This window comes from Schistocerca americana, chromosome 3 (genome assembly GCF_021461395.2).
Source record: "Schistocerca americana isolate TAMUIC-IGC-003095 chromosome 3, iqSchAmer2.1, whole genome shotgun sequence".
NCBI lineage: Eukaryota > Metazoa > Arthropoda > Insecta > Orthoptera > Acrididae > Schistocerca > Schistocerca americana.
Genome location: NC_060121.1, coordinates 567787372 through 567803127, shown reverse-complemented (window position 1 = coordinate 567803127; position 15756 = coordinate 567787372). Strand labels below are relative to the sequence as shown.

General features: G+C 40.7%; 1 protein-coding gene across 4 annotated transcripts in view; it reads right to left on the bottom strand.

Moving 5' to 3' along the window:
- LOC124605803 (Ca(2+)/calmodulin-responsive adenylate cyclase) overlaps positions 1-15756 on the bottom strand; it is a 353810-nt gene that overhangs the window by 103635 nt on the left and 234419 nt on the right. For all 4 annotated transcript variants that reach the window (XM_047137705.1, XM_047137704.1, XM_047137702.1 and 1 more), the window contains one exon: positions 3441-3560. In XM_047137705.1, the coding sequence (XP_046993661.1) occupies positions 3441-3560 (120 nt within the window). The remainder of the gene's footprint in view (positions 1-3440; positions 3561-15756) is intronic.

Genomic DNA, 15756 nt, shown 5'->3' with positions numbered 1-15756 from the left:
ATCGGTGCCAGGATGGCTCCCTCGTACGCCAACCTATTTATGGGTCGACTAGAGGAAGCCTTCTTGGTTACCCAAGCCTGCCAACCCAAAGTTTGGTACAGATTTACTGATGACATCTTCATGATCTGGACCCACAGTAAAGATGAAATCCAGAATTTCCTCTCCAACCTCAACTCCATTGGTTCCATCAGATTCACCTGGTCCTACTCCAAATCCCATGCCACTTTCCTTGATGTTGACCTCCATCTGTCCAATGGCCAGCTTCACACGTCCGTCCACATCAAACCCACCATCAAGCAACAGTACCTCCATTATGACAGCTGCCACCCATTCCACATCAAACGGTCCCTTCCCTACAGCCTAGGTCTTCGTGGCAAACGAATCTGCTCCAGTCCGGAAGCCCCGAACCATTACACCAACAATCTGAAAACAGCTTTCGCATCCCGCAACTACCCTCCCGACCTGGTACAGAAGCAAATAACCAGAGCCACTTCCTCATCCCCTCAAACCCAGAACCTCCCACAGAAGAACCCCAAAAGTGCCCCACTTGTGACAGGATACTTTCTAGGGCTGGATCAGATTCTGAATGTGGCTCTCCAGCAGGGATACGACTTCCTCAAATCCTGCCCTGAAATGAGATCCATCCTTCATGAAATCCTCTCCACTCCACCAAGAGTGTCTTTCCGTCGTCCACCGAACCTTCGTAACCTCTTAGTTCATCCCTATGAAATCCCCAAACCACCTTCCCTACCCTCTGGCCCCTACCCTTGTAACTGCCCCCGGTGTAAAACCTGTCCCATGCACCCTCCCACCACCACCTACTCCAGTCCTGTAACCCGGAAGGTGTTCACGATCAAAGGCAGAGCCACGTGTGAAAGAACCCACGTGATTTACCAACTGACCTGTCTACACTGTGAAGCTTTCTATGTGGGAATGACCAGCAACAAACTGTCCATTCGCATGAATGGACACAGGCAGATAGTGTTTGTTGGTAATGAGGATCACCCTGTCGCTAAACATGCCTTGGTTCACGGCCAGCACATCTTGGCACATTGTTACACCGTCCGGGTTATCTGGATACTTCCCACTAACACCAACCTGTCAGAACTCCGGAGATGGGAACTTGCCCTTCAGTGTATCCTCTCTTCTCGTTACCGGCCAGGCCTCAACCTCCGCTAATTTCAAGTTGCCGCCGCACATACCTCACCTGTCATTCAACAACATCTTTGCCTATGTACTTCCGCTTTGACTGACATCTCTGCTGAAACTCTTTGCCTTTACAAATGTCTGCTTGTGTCTGGATGGATACGTGTGTGTATGCGAGTGTATACCACCCCTTTTTTCCCCCCTAAGGTAAGTCTTGCCGCTCCCGGGATTGGAATGACTCCTTACCCTCTCCCTTAAAACCCACATCCTTTCGTCTTTCCCTCTCCTTCCCTCTTTCCTGATGAAGCAGCCGTTGGTTTTGAAAGCTAGAATTTTGTGCGTATGTTTGTGTGTCTATCAACCTGTCAGCGTGCGTGCGTGCATGCATGCGCGCACGGCGGTGGGGGAGGGGAGGGGAGTGACACATTACATACTCATATTATTACTGTTTTTGCATGGTAATTTATGTTCTCCAACAAGGCATCAAACCATATTTCACAAAGTTGCCCACCTTCCCCCTCTTCTTTGCCTTCTACATCCCCAAATAGGAGAGCTCTGGTTGTCTCTCTGCTGTACAAAACTTCATGCTTGGGCATTAGGCATCTGCAGTGTGGTGGAGCAAGTGAGAAACAAGTGGCACATGCAAAAGTTCAAAAGCTGTCTTTTCAGAAAGTCTTGACTGTGTGCTATCTGAATTATGATCCAAATCTTAGTGCAATCATCTTCCTAGTGTGTTTTCTTCTCCTTAAAATATGATGTAAAGTTGGTTATGTTTTATATATGGTTCTTCGATGAGACGTCAGATGTCATAGTGAAAACTCCATAAAGAGGCATAAAGTTAAATGTGTCTTTCGTCTGCCGGCAAAACTCAGAGCTCTCTTGGGCTCATCTAAGGACAACCTTGGCCTAAGAAGACCCGGTGTTTACGAGATTCCTTGTAGCTGTGGCATGTCGTACATCGGACAAACTTGTTGCACTATAGAAGAGAGATGTACTGAACACTGATGCTACACCTACACTCGTATGGAGCAACCAGAGAAGTCTGCAGTGGCCGAGCATTGTCTCAGTACAGGCCATTCTATGAATTATCAACACACCAAAATTCTCGCGTTGATGAGTCCAAACTGGGACAGTGTTATTAAGGAAGCAGTGGAAATATGTAGCGCGACGAATCTTGTAAACAGACACACGGGCTTTCAGCTCAGTACAGCTTGGGATCCAGTAGTGGCCATATTGAAGTCACATCAAGCAGAGAGGAGTACTATTGGTCATACGATGGATGACGATTCACCAGCAGCATAAATATTCTGTTGACAACGGGAGGATAGTCGCGCGCCTACATGGACACGCATTTTTACTTGCGGCTTCTGACAGAAGTCACTAAGGCAGCTGATGGCAGCATAGAGCAGCAGTGGCAGCCTCTGCACGTGCGCCGAAGTCTTTGGTTCTTCATCCAGCAGGTGGCGTTCCTCTCTTTCCAGCCATCGGTTGGTATCATCACTATTGGCCATCGAATTTGGCGCCTCCACGCGTGCACACTTCCTGCCTAAGACTGGCATAAATAGTGGGCTCTAGTCATGACTTAGCAGTGTGTTCGTCGCACCTGAAGATGTCGGCCAGTTACGCTGGTGAAATATTGTGGAGTTTTCACTATGACATCCGATGTCTCGCCCGAGAACTACATATACAACATGTCCGTTGGGAAAGCCTCAAGTAACACATTGGTTATGTTTACTTGTGAGAAGAAAACTCGAGTACTCTTTCTAACATATGTTTGTCTAGATCATTAGCCATGCAAGAGAGGTACCTGATCAACTTATACTATTAGTTACATTAAATATATTCGCATTAGAGAATACAGACAACCATCAGCTGTATAATGGAATGATAATGAAAATTTTTGCCAGACCAGGAATCAAACCAGGATTTCCTATTTTATGTGAGTGTTTGCCTAAACTGCTTTGGCTATCTGTGCAGGACTCATCACCACATCTGAACTTCCATGTGTCATCAGTCATGCATCACAACAACCTGCACTTATTCACATTATGCAATTCCTTTTCAGGGGGCTGCCTTGGTACCAGCAGATAGATACAGTAGTGCAGTGCCTGTGTTATTAATAAGTATGATGCAATATTCCTTCGGACATGCATGTTTATAGAAAATAATCTGTAGATGAAATATTGACACGCCATCATGGTTTTTCCTGCTGTTTGATGAAGTTGCAAATGAAACACACAGAGATTAAGTCAGTGCTGATTATTATAAAATAAAATCTGAATCTTTATAGTCACCATGTTGCTGCGGAACTGGTTATCAAGGAAGTGCGTGGCGACATGAGCTGGCAAGAGGTTGAACAATATTCTTTTGTTGCTGTGTTGTAAGGCATCCATTTCCCTCTTCTCTTCATTGGCCTATACAAATGAATAAAAGAAATGAGATTCTTGATATTTAATTTAAGCCATATCTTATGTATTATAACTTCAACATTACTTTAAGACTTCCGCATATGTGATTCAAGACAGGAGTTAGAACTCCCCATATGAAACTTATGAGCAATTTCATAAAACAGTACAATTGTGTATTACATAATTATATCCACATTTAACATTACATTTGCAAAACACTACATTTAAGTCAGATTTCCACACCATTAATTCACATTACATATGTGAGTTTCTTAGCTTACAAAATGCTTTATTGCATACAGAGCCACACAAAATGCTTCAACAGCAGGTAAATGTTTGACAGATCCCAGGTGGACACAAGATGTGTAGGCTGTCCCAGGTGGACACAAGATGTGTAGGCTGTCCCAGGTGGACACAAGATGTGTAGGCTGTCCCAGGTGGACACAAGATGTGTAGGCTGTCAAAGGCTTGCCTATATAATGCAGCTGGAAGCAAAGGGTGAAATATTCCCTGAGAGATATCACAAAACGTCTTGACATGTTCACCAGAACACTGATGAGCTTCAACTGTAATGCAAATACAGCATTTTTTAGGATACTCTAGAGCTCCTGGTAACCTCCTTGTGCCTGGGCGAGTTCTGTGAAATCTATAAGACTTAAAACACTATTGACACACGAGAGGCTATCAGCAACTACATTGTCAAATGTGCTTGATGCCAGTGCTAAAATGAGCTATAAACTCTAGGTGGTTATACAGACAAGGTGACTTGCTGTCGCTGCTCTGCTTAAAGGTGTAAGTCCATGGCTTATCATATGTGTAGACGGTAAATTCCCATGCTTCTATCTAAGGCCAAAAGTACTTAACACCTTCATACATGGCCAGAGGTTTGTGGTCACAGGCACTCCAGATCTGTTGTGATGGTGACAGTTTATGTGAATAGTAAGCAAGCATTTGCCATGAGCCATCTGACAACTGTTGCAACACCATGCCAATATCTGTCTGACTTGGGTCCACCACTAAAGCTAAGGATGGACTGAACTTGGTGCATGCGAGAAGTGCAGCATTTGCCATACTCTGTTTTGCAGGATCAAAAAGCAAAGCACATCACATCAATTCATTTAACTGGAGCATTGCCTCTAACCTTCAGGCAAGCAAGAGCTGCAGCTAATTGATCCTGTAGTTCTGCTGGTCATGGTAGATGGTGGCAATAGAAATTCAACATTTGCAGGAACCAGCATAATTCTTTAACAGAGTTCAGTTTGGTATTCAACTTTTCTGATAATGGTAGCAGCTCACAGAAGATATCTGATAGCCAAGGAAAGTAATTTCAGATTGCCTGAACACAAATTTAGCCATGTTAAAGAGCACACCCTATTGCTCTAAGTGCATCAACACTTCAATAACATGTTGTTGGTGTTGCTCCTTGATGGCCAAAAAGGTATGAATATCATTGATGTATGCAAAACCAAAATGGCAGCCCATACAGAACTGAATCAATAAATTGCTGCCCTGCCTGAGCAGCATTCCGTAAACCAAATGTCATGTACACACTCTCAAATAACCAAAGGGAGTGATAATCCCTGTTTTTGTATGTCTTCCTCTGCTAAAAGGATATGAGTGTAGGCTTTGGCACAATCAAAAGCACTGAATATGGCTGCAATATGCAAGGCATAATTATAGTCCCACAATAATGGTACTGGGTAGCAATCTCGCACAGTTATGGCATTAAACGTGCGATAATCTCCACGCTTCTCAGGTATTAAATGTAGAGGAAATGATGATGTGCCATTTGATAGTCAAATAATGCCTTCTTTGAGCACAATGTCAAACTCAGATCTAGCAATAGCAAGGCGATAAGGTGCCAAAGGGCTAGGTCTGCAGGATACCTGTGGGCCATCAGTAACTTTAATATGGTGCACCATATTATGTAACACTTGTTTAGAATCACCTGGAGGTCTAGTCAAAGCTGGAAATTGCATAACAGAGAGACGTATGTATGATCCCTTGGTTGTGTTAGCATGGTGTTGTGCACTGCTTCACTATGGCAAAATCCTGTAGCAGTCAGGCTAGTAACACTGTCAATAAGCTGAGTGTTCACCATGTACAGCAGCAGATGGCAATAAGCCAGAAGATCAGCAACTAGTTTTGCTTCCAAGATGTCACCAACATTAAAGCCCCAGATTAAGGGGCAACACAGTCCTAAACCCAGTTCCATTCGTTGGCTTCCATAGGAAAAAGTTGTTTGCTGTTGACAAACAGTAAACTGTCAGTGGTCTGCAGTGATCCACTGAAGTTTGTGGCAACATACATAAATCAGAACTAATGTCCATCAAATATTTTTGGCCTGACTGCCTATCACTGATAAACAGGTGCCATGATGTTCACAGGCAGTCAGCTGTGCCTTTGACTCTTCATTAGCAGGTGTAGCGTTAGTCAATGAACAGCTCCTTCATGATCTGTGGTATCACCACCTATCACTGCTAGTGCTGCTTTGAGACAACAGCTTGCCAATTTGTGTACACAATAAATCAACCTTGGCACTAGAGAGTCATAATCAGCACATCCACATGCTGCTGCTGTCTCTGTTGTACTGCTGCACGGCTCTGTTATTGTGAAAAACTGAGTGGGAGCAATGGCTTCTTGAATCTGTCCACAAGCTCTGCAACAGTGTCTAATGGTATTTCTGTTGGGGCACTACAACTACCTTGACTTGTTGTGGCAAGCAGCAGTTCTATATGGTGTGCAGCAAATTATCTGGAACAGTACCAGTATCCAACTTGCTTACTAAGTGCCAAAGGTACAGTGAGGGCTTGCAGTCTCCAATGTCCTCTTGTGTCAGCACTTTATGAATTCTTTCTTCTTTGGAGGCTGTGACAGATCAATTCTGTCTTGAGCTTGTCATAAGAATTTGCCACTAGTGGGGCAGTTATGGTGTCCTGTACTTCCACATCAAAGCAGTGATCTAGCGGCTTGCAGCTAAGTTCATGTTAGCTTAAAAGAACATTGGGGACACCACTTGTCAGGTGTAGCTAGAATTAGGGCTGTCCAACTTTTGTTAAGTGTGTATTTGTTAAGCCAGGTGGTAGTGCTTGAAATATTACTCTTGAGATCCATGAAATGTAGAAACTTTATTTATCAGAATAAACATGCTCACTCAAACACTTAACAGCTCCACACAATACATGGAACTGGAAATGTCCCTGAATGTTAATCATTATCTCATAATGGGGAAACACTCTAACTATGTACATATTACAATGCAAGAAGTATGTAATGCAAAAAGTCAAAGAGTAAACTGCCACTGCTGCTGCTGTTGCATACAGTGTCATTCATTGACGCATAATTAAATCTGGCACCTGCAACAACAACCCACTACACACCTGCATGTGTAAATTAACGGGATTTTTCCATGTTATGACAAATTTGTGATCACATTGTGTTGTGTTTTCTAAAGCCTATTTTTAGGTTGGCTTTCTAAAGCACAAGTCTAATTTTATCTGGGATTTTCTCCAAGTATGGTATGATAGTGAACTGTGTACTTCTGATAGAATTTTTCTTTGTTAAGGTAATGTTATCTTTTATTTTATTTTATTTTTATTTGTGAGAAATTCCCTGGTATAAATTTTGTCAACTATGGCTGGCTGCACAAATATTTTTTTTTGCCATTCTTCTTAGTACTTTTAATTTAGATGATATGTTTTCTTTAGTCAATGGATATTTTATTAGTATCTCTATCCATGTTCGAAAATATGCTTTTTGTGTGTTTTTGGATGATAAGAGCTGCTGTTTATAAAATAGTCTGTGGTTGTCTGTATTTGGTAGATTCTTGCAATCTCAAGAGCCAGAAAGTTTATCCTGTTCATTTAAGATTTTGAACATTGTATTTTTATGAACGCTAGTCCACTGTGAATGCAATATTTCTATTTTGTTTCCTACTCCTTCCAAGAAAAGCAATGTATCATCTACATATCTGTGATAGTTCTGAATTTTATTAGTCCATTTTGGATAGTTTTAAGAAAAATGTATTGTTCTCATTATGGTGAAGAAAAATATTCACTAGTGTACCAGCAAGGCAACTTTACTGTGCTATACTGTGTTCTACATATACATAGTTGGTTTTTGAACTAAAAATACTTATGAGGGGATGTTAATTTTAAGAAAGTAAGAAGTCATCCTATTTTGACTGTGCACATTTTCCCACATGTTACGCAAATTATGTTCAATATTTTCAGTAGTTCCATTAGCTCATATGTTGGGGTATATGTTTGTTGTACCTAAGGAAATAAATTTTTCGTTTTATGAGATTGTCTATAATTTGTAGTATTAGGTTGCTAGAGTTCTTTACTATGCACTGATTATCATATACGTAGTTCTGAGTCACAATATAACAGATTTTTTTGCGAAGAGAGATGCGAGACTGCCAATGTAATTAGCTATTGGTCTGATAGGAGTGTTTTCTTTATGGACTTTTGACTGGGCCATGATTCGGATGGAGATGGGTTCATGCCTTTTCTGTTTTATTGAGTAAGAAAATCAGTTTTATTCAGGACCTTTTTTTTTATTGTGGCTTGGATTTGATTAGTTGAGTCTTTTTGTTTGGCAGTAATGTTGTTTTTACTAAAAACTTCTAAGGTCTTATTTATGTAATCTGTATGGGACATGATCACTACTATATTCTCTTTGTCTGCTTTGAGTGTGACAGCATTGTTTGTTTCTATATTTTCACGAATTGTATCAATATTTTGATCTTCTTTTTCAAACAAATTATTATTTTTACTGTTATAATTGTGTTTGATAAATATTGATACTAAGAAGAAGACCAGTTGGGTGGCCTAGAAAGAGATGGACAGACAAGGTTAAGGAAGATCTCAAGAGGAGAGGAGTAACATGGGATGTAGTGGAGAGGGAAAAACTATACCAGGACAGAAACCAATGGAGGCATATCGTTCATTAAGTTCCAATCTGGCTTGCTGGAAGGAAATCCTGATGATGATGAAATATTTTGGATATTTTTCTAGCAAAGTAGTTTCACTCAGCAATAGAAGTGATAGCTGTATGAATTGCTATTTTTACATGTGCAATAATGCTTCCTGTATTAATATGAGTTGGTTTATTTGGCAACTTATACACCAGGCCTTTCTATAATAAATCTACTTCCTCATGATTAAATTTTATTTCTGTTGCTTATGCCTCTATTGAAAAATTTTAAATTTGTGCCACATTCTACTCCTTTACTATTGTAATTATATTTTGGATTAATGTATTTAGATTTTTAATTATGCCAAAGTTAAATGTTTCGAAGTCCATTTCCATCTTCCTCATTAATTGATTTCATAATTGTGCCCAACGTAGGATTTTGAAATAGGTTTCCTATTTCTAGTTGTGCTAAATACAGTTTTAAATACATGTGACACTGTTGGAATAGGAGAAAGTTATCGTGTGCAGATAATCAAATGTCAAATGTCAAATTCTAAAAATTTTAGAAACTTTCTATAAAACTTTTTAAAAATTTCAAAAATTATCTATGTACTATCCAATCTCATTTAACATCAGAAATATTTTTAAAAAGTGATGACTGGTTTCCAGTAACTTAACTACCATCTTCAGATCACAGAAAGACAAACCAAAAGAAAGGCTGTTGTAAGTAACAAAGTTGTGTAAAAATTGCCACTGACTTACTTTTAAAAAATTTACAGGGACTTAACATATCACATGTTGTTTTATAAATGGACTTGCAGTGTACAACACCATTGTATTGTCTATAAAATTCTTATTGTAAAACAAAGATAAAGGAAAATATATTTATACATTAGCAAACAAATAAGAACAAGAAATAATTATTTGAAGAAACACTAGTTCATTGAGCATACCATGCTATCAGTGACAGCAGTGGAAACAAAAAGCTTGTATAACACAGTAAAAATTCTGATACATTGAAATGTCCATATACTTAGTATCATTACAGGCAATAACTGCTAGCAGAGATTTGCCTTTGAATAGAAAGAAGCATGTCACAAATGTTTACTTTTAGTTAACAGGGCATAGAAGTAACATGGTTATTCAAAACAGAAAAACATTCGTGGTGAAACAAATCATGTAAGTTGTACTTGAAGCCAAAAGTATAAAATTTGTCCAAACAGTAAAGATATATGTACACTGGATGACACATGACTTCCTCCCACCCCCGTGTACCCACAGTTACAGCAAAACTGACCACTATGTTTTGACTTCAAGCACAGCTTACATGGTACGTTTCACTATGAATATTTTAATGTTTTGAATAATCACATTACTTTTATGTGCTGCAAACTAAAAACAAATATTTCTGACTTGCTTCTTCCTTTTCAGAAGCAAATCTGTGCTCACAGTTACTGATTGTAACAACAATAATTGTATGGACATTTCAATGTATAAAAATTTTTACCATGTTATAAAGTCTTTTCATTTCAACTGCTGTCACAGATAGCATGGTACACTCAATGAACTACTCTTTCTTCTAAATAATTATTTCTTGTTCTTATTTGTTTGCTAATACATAAATATATTTGCCTTTATGTTTTTTTAGGCTACACATAGCACATTTTTTCTGAAGATTTAAAATAAGAATGTTACAGGCAATGCAATGGATTTGTACACTGCAAGTGCATTGATAAAACAATATATGGTATGTTAATTCCCTGCAATTTTTTTAAAGTAATCCAATGGCAATTTTTGCTTAACTTTGCTACTTATGGCAATTTTTCTTTTGGACTATCTCAGACCTGAAGATGGTAGGTAAGCTACCAAAAATGGCCATCACTTTGTAATAATATTTTTGACTTTAAACAATGTTGAGAGAATATACATAAAATTTTTGAAATTTTTAAAAAGTTTTATAGAAAGGTTCTAAGACTTTTATAATTTTACATTTGATTAAATATGGTTTCATCTTTAAGAAATCATTCATTCATTCAATACCTGTTTCAGAACTCTTCCTCTGTCCTCGTCACTTCACTATTTTGTTTTACACATCTGGCTACCTGTGTTGTATTTTTATATTCACATGGGCATATTTTGGTATAACTTGACTAAAGAAAATGTAAAATCTGACAAAGATGGTTAGAAGAACAGCAAAGAATATTGGTTACAGCCCTACCATAATTGACAAAATTTACACACTGATAGAAAGAAAATTAAGGAAAACATTACCTAAACAAAAACAAAAAAAAAAAAAATATATGCAATTCACTATTACACATTTTGAAAATCTCAGATAAAAACCAAACTAGCACTTTCAGAAAAACAACCTAAAAATACGCTTCAGAAAGAATAATCCAGTAAATTTGCTCGTTCACATGTTAACAGAGATAATATAAATTAGGAGTAGCATTACATACAGTGCAAGGCATTAAAAACTGTTTCTGGAAATATCTGAAAAAACTACAAATTGGATTTAAAAAAATTGTTCGTCCAATGACACCGAACTCTACCCCTGCTCCATGTGCTGTGAGTGTAAGAGGTGTTAACCTTGAAATCTTAAATAGAAATCCCTATTTCTAATTGCAGATTTGGATTTTCTGAGAAAAATACGTAACTTTTGTATTTAACTTTTTTTGTGACATGACAGATGGTGCTGTAATCAACAAATATCAAAATGGGATTAAAAACCGTTGAAAATGATAATATCTTAAGAAACACACATCGAATTAGGGTCCCAGGAGTTTAGAAAGGCAGGTATTCTATAATATTTAATGAGAAACCTGTTTTATCGCAGAAAAACTTGATTCTCCAGAACACAACACATTACTTTGTCCACATTATTGGTGTAATTTCTTCCACAAATGTCACTGGAATGGAAAACAGTTGGAGCAGTTCACTGGTTTGTTTACCAATGAAGTAAAAACTACTTTTAGTATTACCCCTGATCTGTTAAAGAAATTGCACCAATAATGTGGACAAAGTAGTGTATTATATTCTGCAGAATCAAGATTTTTTTGCTGTAAAAAACCAGTTTCTCACTGAAGATTTTAGAGTAACTGCCTCTCTATTATCCTCAGATCCTAATCTGTTGGGTATAACTTGAGATATTACAACTTTAATGGTTTTAAGCCATTCTGATTTATGTCGATTACAGCAGCATCTTTTATGGGAAAAAAGTCACACTGTATATTATATTATATCTAAAAACAAAGATGATGTGACTTACCAAACGAAAGCACTGGCAGGTCGATAGACACACAAAAAAACACAAACATACACACAAAATTCAAGTTTTCGCAACCAACGGCTGCTTCATCAGGAAAGAGGGAAGGAGAGGGAAAGACGAAAGGATGTGGGTCTTAAGGGAGAGGGTAGGGAGTCATTCCAATCCCGGGAGCAGAAAGACTTACCTTAGGGGGAATAAAGGACAGGTATACACTCGCACACACATCCATATCCAACCGCACATACACAGACACAAGCAGACATTTGTAAAGGCAAAGAGTTTCGGCAGAGATGTCAGTCGAGGCAGAAGTGCAGAGACAAAGATGTTGTTGAAAGACAGGTGAGGTATGAGCGGCGGCAACTTGAAATTAGCGGAGGTAGAGGCCTGGCGGATAACGAGAAGAGAGGATATACTGAAGGGCAAGTTCCCATCTCCAGAGTTCTGACAGGTTGGTGCTAGTGGGAAGTATCCAGATAACCCGGACGGTGTAACAATGTGCCAAGATGTGCCGGCCATGCACCAAGGCATGTTTAGCCACGGGGTGATCCTCATTACCAACAAACACTGTCTGCCTGGGTCCACTCATGCGAATGGACAGTTTGTTGCTGCTCATTCCCACTTAGAAAGCTTCACAGTGTAGGCAGGTCAGTTGGTAAATCACGTGGGTGCTTTCACACGTGGCTCTGCCTTTGATCGTGTACACCTTCCGGGTTACAGGACTGGAGTAGGTGGTGGTGGGAGGGTGCATGGGACAGGTTTTACACTGGGGGCGGTTACAAGGGTAGGAGCCAGAGGGTAGGGAAGGTGGTTTGGGGATTTCATAGGGATGAACTAAGAGGTTACAAATGTTAGGTGGACGGCGGAAAGACACTCTTGGTGGAGTGGAGAGGATTTCATGAAGGATGGATCTCATTTCAGGGCAGGATTTGAGGAAGTCGTATCCCTGCTGGAGAGCCACATTCAGAGTCTGATCCAGTCCCGGAAAGTATCCTGTCAAAAGTGGGGCACTTTTGTGGTTCTTCTGTGGGAGGTTCTATGTTTGAGTGGATGAGGAAGTGGCTCTGGTTATTTGCTTCTGTACCAGGTCGGGAGGGTAGTTGCGGGATGCAAAAGCTGTTTTCAGATTGTTGGTGTAATGGTTCAGGGATTCCGGACTGGAGCAGATTCATTTGCCACGAAGACCTAGGCTGTAGGGAAGGGATCGTTTGATGTGGAATGGGTGGCAGCTGTCATAATGGAGGTACTGTTGCTTGATGGTGGGTTTGATGTGGACGGACGTGTGAAGCTGGCCATTGGACAGATGGAGGTCAACGTCAAGGAAAGTGGCATGGGATTTGGAGTAGGACCAGGTGAATCTGATTGAACCGAAGGAGTTGAGGTTGGAGAGGAAATTCTGGAGTTCTTCACTGTGAGTCCAGATCATGAAGATGTCATCAATAAATCTGTACCAAACTTTGGGTTGGCAAGCCTGGGTAACCAAGAAGGCTTCCTCTAAGCGACCCATGAATAGGTTGGCGTACGAGGGGGCCATCCAGGTACCCATGGATGTTCCCTTTAATTGTTGGTATGTCTGGCCTTTAAAAGTGAAGAAGTTGTGAGTCAGGATGAAGCTGGCTAAGGTAATGAGGAAAGAGGTTTTAGGTAGGGTGGCAGGTGATCGGCGTGAAAGGAAGTGCTCCATCGCAGCGAGGCCCTGGACGTGCGGAATATTTGTGTATACGGAAGTGGCATCAATGGTTACAAGGATGGTTTCTGGGGGTAACAGATTGAGTAAGGATTCCAGGCGTTTGAGGAAGTGGTTGGTGTCTTTGATGAAAGATGGGAGACTTCATATAATGGGTTGAAGGTGTTGATCTATGTAGGCAGAGATACGTTCTGTGCGAGCTTGGTAACCAGCAACAATGGGGCGGCCAGGACGATTGGGTTTGTGAATTTTAGCAAGAAGGTAGAAGGTAGGGGTGCGGGGTGTCGGTGGGGTCAGGAGGTTGATGGAGTCAGGTGAAAGGTTTTGTAGGGGGCCTAAGGTTCTGAGGATTCCTTGAAGCTCCGCCTGGACATCAGGAATGGGATTACCTTGGCAAACTTTGTATGTGGTGTTGTCTGAAAGCTGACGCAGTCCCTCAGCCACATACTCCCGATGATCAAGTACCACGGTCGTGGAACCCTTGTCCGCCGGAAGAATGATGATGGATCGGTCAGCCTTCAGATCACGGATAGCCTGGGCTTCAGCAGTGGTGATGTTGGGAGTAGGATTAAAGTTTTTTTAAGAAGGATTGAGAGGCAAGGCTGGAAGTCAGAAATTCCTGGAAGGTTTGGAGAGAGTGATTTTGAGGAAGAGGAGGTGGGTCCCGCTGTGACGGAGGACGGAACTGTTCCAGGCAGGGTTCAATCTGGATAGTGTGTTGGGGATTTGGATCATTAGGAGTAGAATTAGGATCATTTTTCTTTGTGGCAAAGTGATATTTCCAGCAGAGAGTACGAGTGTATGACAGTAAATCTTTGACAAGGGCTGTTTGGTTGAATCTGGGAGTGGGGCTGAAGGTGAGGCCTTTGGATAGAGGTTTCAGATTGAGAGAGAGGTTTGGAGGAAAGGTTAACTACTGAATTAGGGTGTTGTGGTTCCAGATTGTGTTGATTGGAATTTTGGGGTTTTGGGGGGAATGGAGCAGGAAGTGGGAGATTGAGTAGATGGGAGAGACTGGGTTTGTGTGCAATGAGAGGAGGTTGAGGTTTGTTGGAAAGGTTGTGAAGGGTGAGCGAGTCGCCTTTCCGGAGGTGGGAAACCAGGCGACTGGATAGTTTTTTGAGATGGAGAGTGGCATGCTGTTCTAATTTGCGGTTGGCCTGTAGGAGGATGCTCTGAACAGCCGGTGTGGATGTGGGAGAGGAAAGATTGAGGACTTTTATTAAGGATAGGAGTTGACGGGTGTGTTCATTGGGTGAGTTGATGTGTAGGTGAAGGATTATGTGGGTGAGGGCAATGGATTGTTCAGTTTGGAACTGGTATCGGGACTGATGGAAAGTAAAATTACAGCCAGAGATGGGAACTTTAAGTGTGAGGCCTTTGGGGGTAATGCCAAATGTCAAACAGGCCTGGGAAAATAAAATATGGGAGTGTAATCTGGCTAGGGCGAAGGCATGTTTGCGGAGGGAATGTAAATAAAACTTAATGGGGTCGATGTGGGGGTGTTGTGAGGGTGACGTGGTATTAGAAGGTGGAAAGTGTAACATGAGGCTGAAATGAAAATGAAAATAAAAATATATGGGGAGAGATAAAGGTGAACTAGAAAGCAACTGGAGATCTGGTGTGAAAAAAGGCGAAAAAGTGTTGGTTAAAGCTGGGCTATGTTGATCCTGTGGTGAACTTGGGTTGGTAGACAACGATGTGCACAAATGTTAGGTGGTTGTGTTGCCACCAAAACATGTTAAAGGGTGGAGAAATTCGGGAAAATTTCGAAAAACCTGCGTGTAAATGTACTAAAAGTAGTGGTTTTGTGGTGACAGATTATGAAAATGAGGCTAACAACTGTCTGACGAAGAAATAATGAAGTTAAAACCTGTGGGAAGTGGCTAAAAATGATCAGTGATGTGGGAAACATGGAAATGGGTATAAAGCAAAAGTTATTAGAACTAGCCGAAATGGTTGTTTAATAGGTGAAAGGAACTGTTTGTGAACTAGATACGGTGGATTTTATAGCAGCGGTAGTGTTGAAAGCGGAAAAAAAAATTTTTTTCCTTGGTTATGGTTTGGAAGTGGGTTACATATTATTGTGTATATATAGGTGGTTGGATATGGGTGTGTGTGCGAGTGTATACCCACGTGATTTACCAACTGACCCGCCTACACTGTGAAGCTTTCTATGTGGAAATGACCAGTAACAAACTGTCCATTTGCATGAATGGACACAGGCAGACAGTGTTTGTTGGTAATGAGGATCACCCTGTCGCTAAACATGCCTTGGTTCACGGCCAGCACATCTTGGCACAGTGTTACACCGTCCGGGTTATCTGGATACT